This window comes from Anser cygnoides, chromosome 3, assembly GCF_040182565.1.
Source record: "Anser cygnoides isolate HZ-2024a breed goose chromosome 3, Taihu_goose_T2T_genome, whole genome shotgun sequence".
Lineage (NCBI taxonomy): Eukaryota > Metazoa > Chordata > Aves > Anseriformes > Anatidae > Anser > Anser cygnoides.
Window position 1 is genome coordinate 10,102,648 of NC_089875.1, and position 18,660 is coordinate 10,121,307.

Below are 18,660 nucleotides of genomic sequence, written 5' to 3' on the forward strand. Positions count from 1 at the left end.
TGGTAACTTTCATCTTTCTGTGGTTTCATGAAAGAAGTTGCACAGAAATTTTACTGCATGGAAACTAAGTGTTAATTGAACTTGCATAGTTTCAGTGTGGGAGGCACAGGCATGCTAGAGACTGTCTATAGTTGTAATAATGTGTAGTGCATTTTGAGCGGCGGGGAAAAAAGCTGGTGAAAAAGGTTGCGCAGATGATGCTTGCAGCCTCACTGTGTAGAGGGTATAGTCCAGTCAGGTGAAGGGCAGGCTGATGTTTTTAAATGAAGAGTGTATGTGAGGTGTTCAGGATGCGTTTTTCCCAATAAGAAGAATGGTGAACAGAGCCTTTTGGGAGGAGCAGGTTGTTGGAAACTTGAATGTAATTCCAAACTGAGATCCTACCATCATGGAAGATTCCAGAATCTCTTCTAGGAGAAGTGAAGACAGCAATTGGAAGTGAAATAGCCTACTCTAAAGGCTGCAGGAGGGTGAATTCGTGTAACTTGATAGACTCCATGGAAAAACCCCTGGATGGCAGGTGTAAGGAGGACAAGTCCTTGTTCTCCTAGAAAAGCCACTGAAGCTATCTGCTAATAACTAATGAATATGAGGGAACACTCTTTCAAGTCGGTGACAAGATGAGTGTGCGGATGAGCAGCAGCGCTCAAGAGTGCTGTTACTGCAATTCTTTGAGGTTTGTGGCTCATACATTCACAACTCTTTATGCTCTACTCTTTCTCTCAGGAACTTCTAGGTTGAAAGAAACTGAGGTTAGCAGATGAGATTTAGATTAGATAGAACTTAAGTCACACTTGTCACTTTTGTTGCATTTGCTTCTGACCAGTCACAAAGAATTATTAGAGACATGGGCAAAACCAAGAGACAAATGTCTCCCTGCTGGAACTGAAATGGTTGTTTTCTGGTCATTGCGAGGTTTTGTTTTCCCTTACTGTGGCAAAATGTTGTGTTGTGGTATCTGGCAGCTTGCTCTGGAAAACTCTGGAAAAGCATTCCTTTTACATGTACCCTTTTTTCTCTAATATATTTCTACACATTTCTTAATTACAGCAGCCAATATACCAGTGCACTGCATGGTTACTGCCGAAGCAATGCGCTCACTTGAGTTTGTGTGAGCTTAGCTTGGCTTCATAGATACCTTGTCAAATACAAAGCATCAAACTAGCTTTGCCCCAAATCACACGAACTTCAAAAAAAATTGCTTATTTGGAGCAATGTATCCACATTCACTCATACCAAGCGAACCTCTCAGGGAGGCTTTCTCTGCCTTTGCATTTCTTCAAAGTAAAAATTGTTCAAGCTATTCATTCTTGTGGCTGAACATTTAAAAGGACTCTGGGAACAGCTGGGGCAGGACATGGTCTACAGGCACCAGGAAGGCAGGAATGAGCTATGGCTGGTGCTCGTGTGGAGGGATGTTTCCTCTCGAGCTCCCCTTGCTTCTTTTCATTTCTGTATCCTGTATGCTGCTCAGCTGAGCCTTGCTGCTGAAACATCTGTGACCTTTTCACAGAGCCACAGCTCTGATCACTCTTGAGGGCTTTCCAGCTGCACTCACATGCTGAAGTGCCCTGACCTGCCTTTGCTCCCCTCTCCCAGGGTTCTTACATGGTGGTGAAATCTCCCTGGCTGCCCTGTCTTGGGGCTTGCAAGGGCGCACGCTGGGAGCTACGGCTGCATGCAGCAGGTGCGCCTTTGGCCGCTTGCCCAAAAAGCACACCACAGCTTATTACTGCCTGCCTCCGAGCCTCTGTGGCTGCTGATTGATCTCGAGGAGTAAATACTGACTTTGTTCCTCGCGTGCTGGCGGCACTTCGCGTTAATGCCATACCAGCTCTGAGTAATGGATCGCTCGCAGTGCGCCTTTGACTGTCGAGAAGCAGGGGTTGCTTGAAGGTTCCCAGCAGCGAGGTGCTTATCTTCCTAAGGGCATTGCTCCTGTGTCGAAGATGAAATGGGGAGTTGTAACTGGGACCTGCAGGATCTGGAGTGATTCATAAAGATAACTTATGGGAAAGATGAGAGCCAGCAGTCCTACTTGCCTGCCCCAGGGAAATTAGCACTCAGCATGTAGGCAGTGCCCCAAAATACCAGCGTTCAGACGTTGTCGGTCTGACTTTGCTACCTAGAGGGTAAAAATGTTTTATCAGCAGGGTGTAGGCTGTTTTAAAGGTTTTGGATAGATGGAGCAGTTCTGTATTTTGCATGCAAAAATGACAGTAAAAATGTTTATATCATTTCAGAGCCTCAAATCTTAAAAGAAGGGGCTAATTTGGTTCACAATGGCTGATTTTGCTCAGATTCTATGTTGTTTTCCTAAGTCTCACCAGTAAGTAGCCTATTCCTGGTTCTTCCCTGAGTTAACATTTTATGGGGACCTTTCTCCAGTAGAAGTGCCGAGGTACAGCTGCCCCACGCTGCTCTCAGTGCTGTGTCTGTATTCTAAAAGCATGATCCTTTCCCCTGAGACTGGGGGCTTCCAGCAGCATGTGTGATGTGGGAAGGAGCTCTGCTTGGGCACTCAACCAGTTTTAGCCCTGACATCCCCAGCAGCTCTGTGAAAGCTGGCTGGAAACCCAAGTCCCCCCAGAGCTGCAGGGATGAGCTGCACAAAGCCCTAGGTACAGTGGGGGCATTATTTTATTTGTGCATCTATCCACAGGAGGGAGACAAACAACAGACTTTCATAGATCTCCCTGGTCTCACTGTACTGCGGAGGTATTTTGTTGTGTCAGACATTCTGCTCAAGTTGTTAAACTTGAGAAACACCCTACAGTGGGATAGTTAAAATAAACTCGGGCTGCCCAACATGCTGGCTGGGTGCTGAGAAAGGGCAGGGGCATTCAGCTTGTGAGCTGAGCCTCGCCACAACCAGGGATGTAGAGTTTGTTTTTTATAGGCCTTGCTGTTCTGAGACAGTACTTTGGCCTGGGGACCGCAGTGGGAAAGGCAGCCACGCAGTGAGCTGAAATTGCAGGCTGCTTTGCATGTAGAGGTACCGAGAAACTCTTGTCCTGTTGTTTTGATAAATGAAATTGCACTGTAGAGAAGCCCGTATTGGCGGGAGGGGCGTTGACCACAGCACATGTGTCATTTTTGGTAATTCCCTCGTTGTTTATCTTCTCCCGGCTCCACCATTCCCTGTGGCTGGCGGCCGCCCTGCTGCGTGCCGCAGTGCTCTCCTCCCCGGGCATCCAGCCCGCGCTCCCCCGGCCGTGGCCCTGGCACGCTCCCCTTCCCGTGCTGCGCTCTGCCTGCTGTCACGGGGGAAGCCTTCGGCCTTGATCCCAAACAGCCGGCTGCCCCGTCAGCTGGAGCGCATCAGCTGGAGCAACCTCCTCCAGCGGGTGGAAACATAAACACCCGGCGCTGGGGATTTTTCCTCCTCCTCCGTTTACTTTTCTTACGCGCGGAGCTAGAGCCAGCTGTTCCCCATCCAGGCACAGATCTCTGCCAGGGCTCACGCGCTCACAGAATTTCGTTCATTGTAGTGCAGCCTCCTCCGGTGCCTCTGTGTGTGCAGAAGGACCTGGGGAGGCTAGAGCTGTCCCTACTGGCCTGTATCACCCTGCACGCAACCGGCATGGCTGGGGGGGTTCAGGTGTGCTCCCCACATGTGTGCCCTCCCTGGGGAGTGCAGGTGGGGCCCCAGCAGCTGCACCCGAGCCTCCAAAACCCAAATGTCAGGGCTGTGCCTGCTGCGACAGAGCCTTTGCCTGCACGTGTGGGTGTAGGAGTTTCACATCGTTATCTACAGGGGGAAGGGGGGAGCTGAAAGCTGCCCTGGCCCCTGGCTTGAGGGGCTCACTGAGCCCCCCCCTGCTCCCTGTGGCCACTGAGGATGCATGTAGGGGCGCGCTGTATGGGCTGGGGGTCTGTAGTCACTGTGATTTTACTGTCCTGCGCTCTCTCTGTTTTGCTGCAAATTCCTCTGGCTGTAGGCTGGTGGGGGGACCCTAAGGGCAGCACAGCTGGTGGGGACAGCTGGGGCCACTGCCCACGCTCCGCAGGGCTGGGTGCAGGCTGCCGCTACCCATGGTATTTTCCATTGAAAAGGGTAAAAGCATCCCAGGGTGGCAGCCGTGCAAGCAGGGTGACAGAAGGGTGGTCGGGGGGGGCGGCAGGGGCCTCCTGTTTTCTAACCGACTTTAAAACGAGCTGCTAAAAAAGAGCTTTGATTAAAAAAAAAAAGTGCAAAAACCCAAAACCCCAGCTGGCAAGGCTGATGTTTCCTCTGTGTGCGCCGAATCCACGCTGATGAAGATCTCTAGGTATCCCCAGAGTTGCCCTTTAGAGATAACTCATCTTGGGGCCTCCACCACCCACGCCCAGAGGAGAGATTTCCTGGCGCGTGGGTGGCTTGCTCTTTCTTCTGCAGAAAACCCAACTTTACTCATTTTTTGCTCTGTGCCATGGTGCCCTTGGTGAGCCCAGGGCCCCTGCCAGGGTCTGACACTTGCTTCTCTTGTGTCCCCTAGGGCTTGCTGGTGGCCACCCATCCCCAAGCAGCCAAGGCCTGAGCCCTTGCTGCCAGTAAAATCTCCCTAAACCCGGCTTGCCAGGCACCAGAGTTCTCAGTTCTATTTAAAAAGGGGGAAAAAAAAGGCAAAATTTAAAGTTAGAAGTTGCAGGCACCTCCCCACTGAGCCAGGTGCATGGTAACCAAGCAGCTCTCCCCTGTCCCATAGGCTGTGGCATTAACGTCCCCCAAGGTCCTGCTGACAGCACCTGGGTGTCCCCAGCTCAAAGGGGCTGGGGTGGCACCTTCACCCATTGTCCTGTGCCACACATGGGATTTTTTGGGTGCGTCAGGGCTGCCGATGCTCCTGGCAGGTGCCAGCACCCGCTGCGCATCCCGCTGCTGCTGGAGCATCCACGTTGTCCCATGCCCCTGCCAGTCCGCAGCACGCTGCTTCTCCCTGAAAAGTCTCCTCCTTCTCCCAGATAAGCATCTCCCTCTTTTTTTCTCGCCCCTGCGACATCTTCGAGGCTCTTCAGATGATTCACGAGCAGCTCTGCGTCTGTTGGTGTGCTCGGAGGGCTGAAAAATGACAGCATTTTGCATGAAGCGCGCTGCTGCTCTGCGGTAAAGGTCAGGCTCCAGCACCGATTCAGATAAAGCCTCGTATTTAAGACATGTGGCTTAAACTGATTTTATCTGCCAGCATCAAGTGAAATAACATTTATCACAATGGGCTGGAGAAGCAGAAGTCATTTTTTTCCATTCCTGGGTGCCGCACAATTTAAAATATTAGAGCTCAGCGAGCAGCTGAGTGCACAGTGTGTCTTTTGGTTTTTTTTTACTGCTCTCCAATACCGTGGGCTTCCAGCTTTCCACAGTGAGGGCTGTGCTGTCAGCATGAGCAGCCCCTAGCTGGGTGCTGTCTCCTTTTCCCACTCCCTTGTCCCCACAGCGCTGGGTGTCTTGGCCCCAGGATGCTCGTGGCCACACTGGTGTGGCTGAGCCAGGGTGCGAGGCTTGCTGGCAGACTGCCATGCCAAGGCAGCGTCTTTGAAATTTATCAAACATTCAATCTGGCGACAGATGGCACAGCCGAAGCCGTGAGGTTGGATGGAGGGAAACACTGGGTTTTTGGCGGGCAGAGCCGGGCTGAAGGCACACACAAAGGGGCCGGAGGAACGCCTGGGTGATCCTGGTGGGGTTGGGGACCTAGGGCAGGTGATATCCCCACTCCTCTCTGTGTTCATCCCAAACAGGCGATGCTACTGGCGTCAAGGCCTCCGGATGATGCCGGTTGCTCGTGCTGTGCCCAGACCTGGAGCGTTTTTACAGACGGGTGAAAACTGCCATGCTTTGCAGTTCCCAGGGGAACTGGGGCACAGGGCCCTGGTGTGCATCCCCAAAACCGTGCCTGAAGGCGGGCTGTCGCGGAGGTGCAAGGGACGGCCTGTTCCCGCAAGGCGTTTACCCAACAGCCCTTCTGTTCGCGTGAGCCACCCACGCAGAAACCAAACTGAACGGTGAGGAGTAAATAGCAGAAGCATCTGACTGTCGACGCCATGCCTGCTGCCTGCCTCTCCCCTTTCTAGCTCATCCCTGGCTTGCCCAGAGGGGCTGAGTGTGATGGGCAGCCCCTTAGGCAACAGTTTTATCCCTGATGAGCTTTTCCCAATTAATTGCCCCCCCAGTGGTGGTGCCGGCGGGGCCTGGCCGTGCTCCCCGGCATGGGTGGCAGGGCCAGAGGAAGCTGTGGCTGGCTGCTGCTGGCTGCCACGGCGCAGGTTGGAGTTTGTCACCGCAAAATATCATGGTGATTGTTCACGCGAGGCACATCATGAGCGAGTCTGCCTTTTTCCCCCTTTTCCTCCCCTCTTCTCTCATTTCCAGAGTAAAATTCAGCACCAGAGTGCGGGCGTGCAAGGGTGTGTGCGGGTAGGAGCTCTCACAGGGGGGCTGCATGGTGCCAGGAGGGTGCGTGTGCAAGGGGTGTGCGTGCAAGGGGTGTGCGTGCAAGGGGTGCGCGTGCAAGGGGTCGTGTATGGCAGCATGCAGCACGCGTGTACAGAGCAAGTGGGAGTGCAAGGGGCATGCATGGTGCAAGGGCCGTGCGTGGTGCGAGGGGCGTGCAAGGCCGCGCGTGCCCGGTGCTGGGGGGGAGGTTGGGCTGCGCGGTCCCGCTCGCGGCGGGGGCGCGCGGCGCGCGGCCGCGGGAGGGCAGCGGAGGTGAGCGGGCGGGGCCGGGGGCGGTGCTGGCGGCGCTGGTAAACACGGGGCGGGGCGCGGCGGCGGGGGCGGCGCAGCGCGGGCAGCGGGAGCCCCGAGCGCGGCGGGAGCACTGTGAGCGGGGACGGGACGGACGGGACGGGGGAACTGGGTTGGGGGAAGGAGGAGGAGGAGAGGAGGAAGAAGAGGGGGGGAGGAAGGTGCGGGGAGGGCGGGGGGGCCGTGCGGGCGCTGCGGGCAGAACAATGGGGCCGGGCGGGGAGGCGGGGAGGAGGAGGAGGAGGAGGAGGAGGCGGGGAGGAGGAGGGGGAGGAGGAGGAGGAGGAGGAGGAGGAGGAGGAGGAAGGGGCGGGGGCAGCCCCGGCCGCCCGCCGCTCAGCGCGCTCCGCCCGCAGGCGCCGCGCAGCCCGATGGCCAAGCAGCCCCCCGAGGCGAAGGCGCAGCGCGGCCGCCAGGCTGGGCGGCTGCCCCCGGCCGAGGGGCCGGGCCCGGCGGCGCAGCTGAGGCCCGGAGCCCCCGCCGCCCTGCCCGGCCTCCCCGCAGCCGCCTCGTCCTCCTCCTCCTCGTCGTCGTCGTCGGCCGCCGCCCGGCCCGTCTCGCCCGGCAGCCCGCCGCGGGCGCAGCCGCCGCCCGCCAGCCCCGGCCCGTTCGCCACCCGCTCGCCGCTCTTCATCTTCGTGCGGAGGTCGCCGCTGCTGTCGCGCTCCTCCAGCGGCTACTTCTCCTTCGAGGCCGAGCGCAGCCCCGCGCCCATGAGCTGCGACAAGGCCACGCAGACCCCCAGCCCGCCCTGCCAGGCCGTCAGCCACTACCTGAGCGCCATGGGTGAGTGAGCCAGCCGAGGTGCCGGGCGCCACATGCTGCACGCTGCCGCGCCTCGAGACCTCGGCAGCACGAGGCCAGGCCTCCGTGGGCACGCGTTGGCTCGGCCTCTGCCCGCACGGCCGCAGGAGGCCACGAGGCTTGGCCGCGCTCCGGCCCCGGGTCGCTTCCCGCGAGGGCGCGCGGGGCTTCACACCGCCCCGAGGTGTGCTGCTTCTCGCTTGTTTTCCTGCTTTGGCTTTGTGGGCGCTTTTTTTTTTTTTTCCTCTTCAAACTGCCTCGGTGCCCAGCGGTGGGTTGGAGGCGCCAGGGTCGCAATGCTCCCGCTCATTTCGGTGAAACCGCAGTGGGCGCTTGGAAGTGGCGCGGTGGCAGGCGGGCGTCTGTTTACACGCGGCTCGCCAGGTAAGGCGCGAGTGGAAGCCTCTAGCGGCAGAGCGCGCACGACTGCCCGGGTCCCGCGGCACGATGCCTTTCCTCCTCGTGATTAATTCCCCGCCGTCATCGGAGGAAACCTTTCGGCTTCCGCCCGGCGAAACCCGAGGGAGGTGGGCGCGTTCCCATGGAGCGGGGCAGGTAGCGCTTCCTGGGGAATAACAAACGCCGGCTCCAAGCTTTACGCGATCAAAACATCTGTTTTTTTTTTTTTTTTTCATGGTTAATGGCTGTGGTTACAGCTGCAGAGCGCTTACTGTACTATGCCCTTAGGAAAGATTTTCTGACATTATTGCTGTAATTACAGCTTAATGCAAGTTTCACAACCTTGTGTAGCAAACACACGTGGCACCACCAGACAAGGATGCTGGAGTTGTGCAGCAGGGAGGCATGGATGTCTTGAAGCAGCAAATAGCTTTTTTTCTGGTACTTCAGGAAGAGGTTGAAGTTTGCCCTGATTTTTCTGAGTTCTGGCATTTTCACATCCATACAGAGAGCTCAGCGAAAGCTGTCGAGACACAGATTTTACTCCAGCCTTTGTTCTGTTATTGTTGCTAGGGGCATCATCCTAAACAACCGTAAGCCAGTGGAAAATACTTGAGCTGCATACAAGGGACCCTTGGCTACTTTCAGACCCTGTGAAGCCAGAGGCACGGGGCTGTTTTATTCCCATTGAGGGGCTGCAGGCCCCCAGCTGCGACCAGGCGGTGGGGACGGGCTCTGCGTGGTGGGCGAGGACACGGGGGTGGTTATTGCCAGCGCTCGATCTGCGCGCTTCTGCCTGTGCCGGGTGCGTGCTGTCAGATTTCCACGTGGCACGAGGAAATCCTTCTATCCCCCTGGAGGGAAGCAAGCAGAGGGACTTCTTGCTGAGTTTCTGTACGTCTGTTTTAGTGGAGATGCTGACTGTCGCACGTGGGCTGAGCAGTGGGGGCATGTGTGGGCGATGGGTGTCCGCTGCCCCCAAAGCAGCCTGCTGTTGTTTTTGCGGCTACTTTAGGAGTCAGGAGGGAGGAGGCAGGGTGGAAGTTTCAGTGTGGAGTGATGGGTTCATGTTTGCAGCAGCAGGAAAGGGGACTTTGGTTTCCCCATTTGCGTGGCAAGCTATTGCAAGGGCTGCGTTTGCAGCTCTGCCCAAGACTCTCTTGGTTTGCTGTGGTGGAGGCTGCTTTCAAGATTCAGAAGACTTTGCGTTGGTGTCTTCTTCTTGTGTGTGAAATGGTCAAAACTATGTGTGAGAAACAGGGTGGGTGTGAGGTGGAGATGTTCTTGGGTGGGAGGCGGGGAGCACCCTGATGCGCGGTGCTGGTGTAGTGTTCTGGGAAGGGTGCTCTCGAGGAGAAGAGGAGGAGCTGTGGTGGTGAGCAAAAGAGGTGACACTGGAGACTGCGTGGCAGGGCAGTAGGGGAGATACGGGGGAGGAAACAGAAGAAAAAGAAGCCTGCTTTTCTTCAGAAAGTGTGGCAAAGCAGGGCAGTGGCATGCATGGGGATGGCCTGCCTGTGGGAGTGCTCAAAATAACGTCACCCGAGACCAGAACCCAGCTGTTTGGTGGTGCCATAGGAATCTTAGGCTGATATTTTGAGTCTTTAGCTCTCAATGGGAGCAGATCGCTTTGCTTGCTGCTCTCCTGAAGAGCAGCACTGTCTAAAGGAGCAGGAGGTGCGCACATGGGTTTTGTATGTGGTTTTCTGGATGTGTTTGGAGCAGGTGCTCTGTAAATGAGACTTCCCTGTGCCGTCGGGATCTTGGTGTGCTTTCCTGCCCTCCAAGAGAAGGGAAAGAAGTGTGAACTTCTCACTGCTCGTGGATGAACCTGTTTTGTGCTCTCTGGCAGCGACCCGTGTGAGAAGGGTAAACCCCCGGCTGCTGTGAGTAGAGCCCTCGCTGAGCCCTGACGCGAGGCCTCAAGCAAGAGGCGGAAGGGGAAAGGGGTGCTTTCATGTCAGCCCAGCGTGACAGGGGGAAATCCTCCATGAGCAGGAGAGGTGAATTTAACGGGGAAAACTTAAACCGAGAAGCTGGAGGTGTGCTTGTGTGCGTGCTGGTGTGGTGTGGGCTGGGTGTTGCTCACACTCGATGCCTCAGTGGTGCGGTGGAACTCTGCGTGCCTGACCTGGTGTTTTATCCAAGGTTGTTTTCCTGTGTTTTACGAGCTTTTCGTGAAGGGGATTTGAATTACGCAACCCCAAAGGTGGACATGGTTTGGGTTTTAAACATGGACACAGTGATGTTGCCCCGCCAGGCTGCCCTGTCTCACCTGGCTGGCCCAGGTGGGACACCTGATGGTGGCATTGGTCAGGGAAGCTTCTCACAGACCTCCTGGGCTTCAGAAGCTTTTGTATGTTTATTGTGGGGGGGGATGTGGGAGACATTGCCACGCTCCCTTGATGGCATCCGCTTTAGTAGGGCAATTAGGGCCCGTGGAGCTGTTGGGCAGTCACCTCTTCCGTGGTGGGGCATGTGTTTGGTCCCTTGGTCTCCATCGAGGCGAGGCGCTGGAGGAGCCACGATGTGTGGACGGGCTGAGGCCCGGGGCTGCCTCCCCTCGCGTCAGGCGGCGTCGGCTCCCGGTATGACTGTGGCCACCCCGAGCACGCTCTGAAAGTTCCTCTGACTGTTTCTGCAACCGATTATGACTGGACGCTTTTGATATTGCGATCCGGCAGTGCCGCAGAAAGTCCTTTCTGAAAACCTCAGCCCGATTTCACTCTCAGCCACCATGCCCTCGCGGCGGCGCGATGCCGGGGCAGGACCGATGGAGCGAGCGGGAGAGCCACACCAGGACCGCAGCCGTGCCCGCTTCGTGCCAGCGGGATTTCAGACAGGCCTGAATCCCGCGCATGCCTTCCCGAAGCGCCGAGGCTTTGCTGCTGTTCATTCAGCAGCTCGGGAAATAAATAGCATGGGGCCGTCCCCGGGAAGGCAGCGGGCACCGCTCCTGCGCTACTACAGTGTGAAAACAAAACAGCTCCCCAAGCCAAGCAGTGTCAGCTTGGCTCAGAAATAAATTTTCCAGTCAGGTCGGAGCCAGACTCCTTATTTATTTATTTATTTATTTATTTATTTATTTATTTATTTTAACTGCCCTACTAATCCTTTGAATATTTTGAGATTGGAAGCTATTTGTATTCCCTCGCGAGTCCTTTTAAGCTTTCGTGCCAAGTTTGTGAAATGCTCTGTTTTGTTTTGTGTGCTGTTTTTTTGGGTAGATTTTTTTTTTCCTCCCTTCTTAAGGCTGCATTTCTTGCTCAAATCTGAGCTTCTCGTGGCAGGAGGGGGCAGAGGTGGCACAGGTGCTGCACCGAGGCTCGCCTGGGTCACAGGCTGCTTCTTTCCCCTTCAAATATTTGTGGCATTATGCGATTGTTTTATCACGTGTTCAGAAGCTTCTTAAAATGGAGACTAAAGGGGTTGGTTCTGTACAGTTCAGTGTAATTGATGTGTTAGCTCTTTTTTTTCTTTTATTAGCCAGCGCCGTTTTCTTGCTCCTGGTTTATTTTCTGCTGAAGTGCTGGAACATAATATTGAAGTGAAGAGCCTTCCAGTCCCGCTGGGGAGATGAAAAGTCCACAAGTTTGCTCAAAGTGCAGTTTCTCCAATTGTGGCTTTCTTCTTAGCATGGCAAAAATAATCGTTTTCCTTTTCTTGCTGGATGCCTCAGAACTGTTTGGGGAAGAAATGTGAGAATTAGATTAAACTATCAAGACAGAGGTTTTTTAAGGTTACAGAAGAAGTTGCTGCTGTGCCTGCAAGAAATCGTTAGGTTTAGAAGGGGGGGGGGGGGGCATAAGTTTTTGCTAGGGAAAGAAATTGAAGAGCAGCAGCTCCATTTTCCTCCTTGTTTAAGAAGGAACCAATGCTTGGATGTGCCACAGGAAGCGCTCCAATAGGAAGCCTATAATAAATTAATGAATAAAAGCCTAATAATAATGGAAAACCAATAATGAATTAAAACCTGTCTACAATACGCATCGTACACAGCAAGTCACAGTTGCACTCTTCCTGGGTTTAACAGAGTATTTGTTGTTTTTTTTTTTCCCCTCATGTTCATCTGTTTCAAATGCTCTGTTTTTGTTCTGTGCAGCTTCCAGGTGGCGGTCTCACTTGCTAGCAGAAGAAATACAGCCAGAAATATGGATTGCACAGGAGCTGCGGCGCATTGGAGATGAATTCAATGCCTCCTATTGTCCGAGAAGGGTAATTTTCTTATTTTTACTTTCCATTTCTTTACACTTAGTGTCTAAAAGGGAAAAGCTTAATCATATCTGGAAACTAGCTCTGCGGCAAGTGTTTCGTTCACTCAAATGTAGAAAAGGATGCGCGGGTGGTTGTGTTCACCCGGGCGCAGGGGCGTGCTGCCTGCGCTGCGGAGTCGTCCGCTGCTGCAATGTCATTAAACGCACTCAGAGTCACCAGCGAGTTGGGACCAGAGACTTTCAGTTATTGCAGCTTCATTCCCAGTACCGAGAGCCAGTAAAGCATGGTCTGCTGCTGGGTTAGGACCAGACCTGATGGTAACGAGGGAAAAAGACATCTAAAAGTTGAAGCAAGTAAAGCTCAGGTGTGGTTTTGGGACGGCATCAAAAGGAGCCATTCTGGGAGGCTGGCACTGTTGGGTTCCAGCACTGGTGTTTTAAGGGAAACGTGCCAGGAGCCAGCACAGCTCCCCAGCCTGCCCAGTGCCCACATTGCTGCTGCAGACGATCGTGTGTGTCCTGGTTGCAGACATGCAACAGGGATGAACCTGGCTGATAGCTTATTTTTCTTAGCAGCAATCGGCAACAGGAGCTCCTTCAAAAAGCTTGTGTTTATAAGACTGTAAAGTCTCACCTTCAAGTGTTGCAACAAAAATGGGTGGCACTAACACAAAAAAGAAACAAGCCAGCACCAAGAGAGATGAAGTAACAGTAGTTTTCAGAAGAACTTTAGCCAGTAACTTGCCTGTTGTACATCTCTCATGGCTGCATGTTCGTACATGTGATTTCCAGTCCATCTATTCTTCCTTTTCCTCCTCTGTGGGAAGAAGAGTCAGAAGTAGAGGCGTTGGTGACGACATGCTGACTACCCGGATCTTTATCCATCCTCCCCAGCTCGTGAGTCACCCCCACAGCATTTCCTCACCACGTCCAGGGTCTGTACAACAGCTGCCTTCAGGCAGAAACTCTCCCCCAAAATGGGCACCAAGCTGCTGTGGTCCGACACCTTCTCCACAGCCTTTCAGCACTGCCTTGCTTGCAACTTGTACATCACTTTCTTTCTGAATGCTCCCACTTTTCTGCCATGCTAGGCTGCTCTGTCGCAAGCCCATGCTTGATGTGACTCTGTGGATGATGTGAGAAATGCATCCTGCGTGGTTTGTACTCACCTGAGCGTGTTCTGTGACCCGCTGCGTGGCGGAGGGTTTCCTTCAGCTGCGTTCCTGCAGCGGTTCCCAGCTGAGCATCCAACCTGCTCATCTGGGGAAAGAACTGAAACAGAGGGCCATGTATGGCTTGTTCGATGACATTAGTATGGCTTGTCATGCATGACCCTAAAAACACTGAATGCCTATAATAACATCAGAAGGATGTGATACGGGCTGTGCATATTGCTGCATGGCTGGGTTGAGAGCACTGAGTATTTTGTTAGTGTCTGTAGCTTGGGTGCTCTGCAACAGCTACTGCAGCGTCTTGGTTGCTTGTGGTTACCCATCCTAGTGCTCCCCTGCATCTAGTCACCTGTCAAGCAAATTCTTTTGAATTTATGCTTTTTTTACCCCCTCGCTTTAGAGTCAGCAGCTTCCCCTGTGGATTTGCTCTCATTTTCCCTTGCTGCCATGCATGTGGGTGAGCACAGGTCCACTGGGGAATGCAGCATTCCCCTGTTCTCTGGTGGCAAGGACAAAGTAGCATTGCCTTCCATGGGCTTAATTACAATTTGATGAATTCCTGTTGTCTATTGCATCCAGAAACAAGCGGCTTGCAGAGCGTTTAAGTAACTGCTGTGGATTTATTATTCCCACTGTGCCTGGCTATTGCTCCCTGAAACGTTGTCTTTTCCTGCTGCAAACAGCGTGCTGTTGAGGAAGAAGCTTGCACATGCAGGACTGGATCATTGGCACAGCACCTGGGAAGGGAGGAACAGGAGGATTTGCTATTGCAGCCTGCTCCCTGTGGCGGCGTGCTGCACGTGGTCCTGCCGCACCGCCGGCAGCCTGTGTCCCCGTCACCTCCGTCCTCGTTCCCGCCTTGCGGTGCGCGCAGCCCAGCTTGTTCGGGTTTGCCCTTTGAGCGCGGAGCCGCTCGAGGAGGGTAGAAATGGGGAACTAAGAGCGGTGCCAAAACAGCTCTCGCCAGACAGGTCGGGGCTGTCGGACGGGTCTGCGTTGCTGCTCTGCCCCAGCGTGCACCCGGAGGAGTGCAGGGGTCCCTAAAAGCAGCCCTTTTTTGTTTTGTGCCTGCCTTTAAAATCCCCCCAGGGCAAAACGAGTGGGAATCGGGCAATTCAGCATCAACCCCCTCCTTGTCCTTGCTGGCAGATTGAGCAAACAGCAGCAGCCACAGTGCTCTGCTGCCACACAGCTCAACTCCACGCCAAGGCTTTTGTTACGTGGAGGACATGTGGCATGCCAAAAGCTGTGCCATTTGCCCCCTCTCCACCCGGCGAGGGTGCTCAAGCATCCTCTGCGGGTGACGAGTGTGCTCGGCGTGCGTCACGGCCCCGTGCCAGAGAGAAAAGTTTGCATATCGGTGTAAACAGTGTGATTTCTCTCTTCGGGGCATGTACAGACATGGTTTTGCTGCACTAAATATAGCCCGAACCGCACCACTTTCTGATGGCACAGAGGAGGAGAGGTGGTGACACTGGGGCTTCTGTTTCAATGCTTGAAAAACGAAAAAAGCTCAAAAATTAAATGCTCTGTGCTGATTGCTGCTGTGAAATAATGAAGAAAAATTTGCTCCAAGGAGAAGTGCTTTGCTGCCAATGTCTGGCTAATGGTGTTCCACGAGCGTGGTGGTAGCAGCGCCTGGAGCCATCAGAGCTGAACCTGCGGCTGCCACCATCAGCAGGGACCTGCCGGTGCTGCTTTCCCTGCTGGGGGTCTTTACTTTTTCCGTTTTTTTTTTTTGATTATTACCTCCCTGCCTCTTGTAGCAGGGCTTACTGCTTGTTTGCCACATTTCAGCCCCCTGGCAGCGTTACATGCCTCCCATGTGAAGGGAGACGGCGCGATGTCCCCATTGAGCCTGTGAAGCAAATGTGCCTGGGAGCAGGCAGCTTCGGCCCTCTGAGTATTATAAAGCTTTTTATTGAAAGAAAACATGGAAGGTGGCTGGGTTTCGTTAAAGTGCTTGATATTGAGCTTGTGAAATCTCTGTTTCCAGGTTTCGTTTGCAGGAGCTGAGAAGTGCCTGCTCAGCCCTGCTCGAAAGCATCGGGGTATTTGCCCTGTTTGTGTTTTATTGTCCCTGCTCAGAAGAAATTTTGAGTTGACTTTGAACTCAAATTGAACCAGTTCTGTGAATGTGGGTGGGAGCAGTCCCAGAGGGGGCATGGAGACAGTCTTTTTGCAGCAGTTTTGGCTTCACCTTGGTTTGGTGCATAGATGGGGTGTCAGCAGTGGCTTCTCTAGCAGTAAAGCACTTGATGGCATTGAGCTGGGTCTTTGTTTTCATCCTTTCCCTCTGCGTTTGCCTGTCAGGGCAGGCTCCCATGCAGTTTTTTGTGCCACTATTTTGTTTGCTTCAAAAATACTCGCTAGGGTTCAGCATGGTCAAAATGCAAAATTAAAATCATCTTTGTTTTGACCACCACTTCTGACAAATTTTAGAGTCTTGTCTGTATTGAACTTCTTGAAACAAGCTCAGTTGGTAAATGTAGACCTCTTGTAGTCTCAGCAGCACTCTGGGGAGAAGACTGGCAAGGAAGGTGCCATGTCTACCTCCTCCTTTCCCCGCATCCAGGCAGCATTGCAGGAGGTGTTTGTCTCGTGAGGGCTGTGCAGTTGGGAATTAAAGTCACTTTTTTTTCCCTGTTTTCCTTCTAGGGTTTCTTGGATAACCATGTTGGAAACCCCCAGATCGTTATTCTGCGCCTCCTGCATTATATCATCCGCCTCATCTGGAGGATGCAGTGATGCCATGCGGAGCGGGGTGCTGGGACTTGATGACTTCTTCCAAAAAAACGATGAAGAAGAGTTGGCGCCAGAGCCTGGCACTTCGAAGCCGCCCTCCCCGCCGGGACGCACAATGGCTGGATGAGGGCGAATTTCCCACACGGACCTGCTGGGACTCCCCAAAGCCGGATTTTATCTGAGAGTGGTGTTTACTGTGTTTCTCTCAATTTTTTAAAAAAATCTTTCTTTTTTAAAAAGGACTTAGAAAATACTCAATGATGATCGACTCCTGTTTCATCATCGCTTCCGGGAACTTGTCGGCTCATCTTGGATATTCCCAAAAAAAACAGTGGAGCTGGCTGATTTGCAGAGCTGCCTTAGTTTGTACTGCAGCCACTGCGCTGCTGCCTCCTCCTGGCTGCCAAAGAGGATGAGGAGGGAAGAAGGGCAGAGGGATTTCAATCAGCACTTCTCTTACCTGTAAATACCTAATGCTACCCCAAATCCAACTTCATTTGCATCATGCAAATAGCCTATTTCCTGCTGACTGATTTTTTTTATATATAATTTTTTTTTTTTAATTCTGAATTTCAAGACTTAGCTGTCAGATTCCCAGGGTCCAAAATATCACAACCAACTAACCAAACAAAAAACAATCCACCAGGTTGCCTTTTTTTAGAAATTCTTTCTATAAGACGTGTGAAAATGCTTCTGTATTGTATATTATAATATATAACGGTGACTGAGTAATTCAGCAATAAAACATTCTTGGAGGCAGGTTAAAACAGTTCCCAAAACACTGCAGTTTTGCACCCAGAGGCAGGTCCTGCTGCTTGACTCCAGGAACTGTTTTAAGGCATGGTTAGTGTGTTGCTGTTAAACCCAGGAGGGTTTGTGGCATGGTGGATGTTTCCTGGGATCTTCTGTTCAGACAGGACCAGGACGATGGGAGAAGCCAGCCGGGTACAGGCATGGAGATGAAGACCCCAAAGGTTCCTGCGAGGGGATCCAGCTGGAAGAAGGGCCATGGCAGTGCTGCAGGACACAGCCTTGCACGTGCCTACTGTTCAGGTGGCACCAACCTATCGGTGACTTGCTCGACGTGGAGCGTTGGGTCTGCTCCCCACCAACTGCCTTGGGGAGGTCTTTTCCATGTGCCACATCTCCTCCTTCCAGCTGGGAAGACCTCAGCGTGTTTGTTGCCTCAGGACAATGCCGTATCTCTTCTCCCAGCTGTAGACCATCCCGTGTGGCTCAGGAAGCTCTATGAGAGGCCCAGGAGGCCACCAGCAGCAGCAGGATCCGTGTCCCTGCAGATGGAGGCCCCACCACCATCTCTGGTTCATCTCATGCGGGAGGCTTCTGCACGGCAGGCGCTTTTGGGGTGTGCAGTTGCTCCAACTGCCCGCGTATCTATGCACAAACATACTTCTCTCGCCTTCAAAGCTGTCCTCTTCCCTCTGGCTGGTGTAGATGGTCCTAAAATCACCTTCCAAATGCTGCAGTTAGTTCTGGTTTCACCAGCACTGTAGAAGAAAAAGCAAACCCAGCCCCACAATAACGTTTTTTTCCTACTGTGTTGCAATATATGTGCCAGGAGAGGCTGTTCTGAGTGCCATTGTTTGAAGATCAGTGTTTCCATGCTGGAAGAGCTGTACAATCTGACCTCTATGCACTGGTTGGTAGGCAATGACCCATTGGTGGCTGCGTGCCCCTGATTGCACTCGTTGGAAGGATTATGGAGTGATTTTAGTATGTTTTTTTTTTTTTCTGGTCCTGCAAGACTAGCATCTCTTGCGGGAGATGGCCTTGGCTGCAGGGATGACTCGAGAAGAGTATTTTAGAGGGGGAACCTCTGCACTTGTGGAGAGTGAGCAGCTGCCACGTCCACCGACCCCAGCTGGGCTGGAGGCTGCGCTGCCCTGAGCACGTCCCGTGGAGCACACCAAAGAATCGCGGCTGGCGCCCAGCACTTTACCCCGTCCTCCCGGCCCCGTGCCGCGGAAAAACTCCATGAGTCCCTGGGGGAGAACCCGAGGTGTCGGCACCGGCTGGCTTGGGCTTCTTCGCTGTAAGCCTTCCCGGCCAGAAGATAGATAGAGGAAAAAGCAGCCCCCTGAAAAAAAAGGTTTCACCCCCCTGTAGGCTCATGGGGGGTTGTTTTTTTTAAAAAAAATAAAATTTCTGAAAAAGGTGTTTTTAAAGAGTGATTAAACTCATTTTATCTGTGTTTGCTGATGGATTTTTTTTTTTGGGTCGTTTTAAGCCTCTATAGCCTGTGCTCTCTGTTTTGCCAGAACGATTCAATGAAGTTTTCTGTGGTTGTGGAGAAACCAGATTTGCTGGATGGTCTCACACCATGTGTTACGCTTCTCCTCTTCTGGTAACTGTAAATACCTGAATATTTATTAGAGTAGGGCACCATATTATTTTCATCATCTGAGCCAAATATCTGTGTGCAATGTAGTCCCTTTCCTTTCTCGTGTAAGTTTTGTACAGCTTATAAGTAAGCAAAAAAAAATCCTGTTTTTTCTAAACTTTTTAGAGTTGAACTTGGTAAATACTGTAGATTTTCTTTTTTTTTTTTTCCCTGTGTAATTAATGCACTCTACTGTTCCAT

The 18,660-nt window shown here is 53.0% G+C and overlaps 1 protein-coding gene across 1 annotated transcript; it reads left to right on the forward strand.

Annotated features, from left to right (window-relative positions):
- Positions 1 to 6,718: 6,718 nt before the first annotated feature.
- BCL2L11 (BCL2 like 11) lies at positions 6,719 to 18,308 on the forward strand. Its single transcript, XM_066993440.1, has 4 exons — positions 6,719 to 6,799; positions 7,081 to 7,510; positions 12,030 to 12,142; positions 15,972 to 18,308. Exons 2-4 carry the CDS (start codon positions 7,096 to 7,098, stop codon positions 16,059 to 16,061), a joined length of 618 nt encoding a protein of 205 aa, XP_066849541.1. The 5' UTR covers positions 6,719 to 6,799; positions 7,081 to 7,095; the 3' UTR covers positions 16,062 to 18,308.
- Positions 18,309 to 18,660: the final 352 nt, after the last annotated feature.

Bases quoted from the DNA above. Each gene is read 5' to 3' on its own strand.
- BCL2L11 (XM_066993440.1), top strand. From the start codon at position 7,096: ATGGCCAAGCAGCCCCCCGAGGCGAAGGCGCAGCGCGGCCGCCAGGCT. The intron at 7,511-12,029 runs GTGAGTGAGCCA...TGTTCTGTGCAG, and splicing joins CCACTACCTGAGCGCCATGG to CTTCCAGGTGGCGGTCTCAC. The intron at 12,143-15,971 runs GTAATTTTCTTA...TTTTCCTTCTAG, and splicing joins CCTCCTATTGTCCGAGAAGG to GGTTTCTTGGATAACCATGT.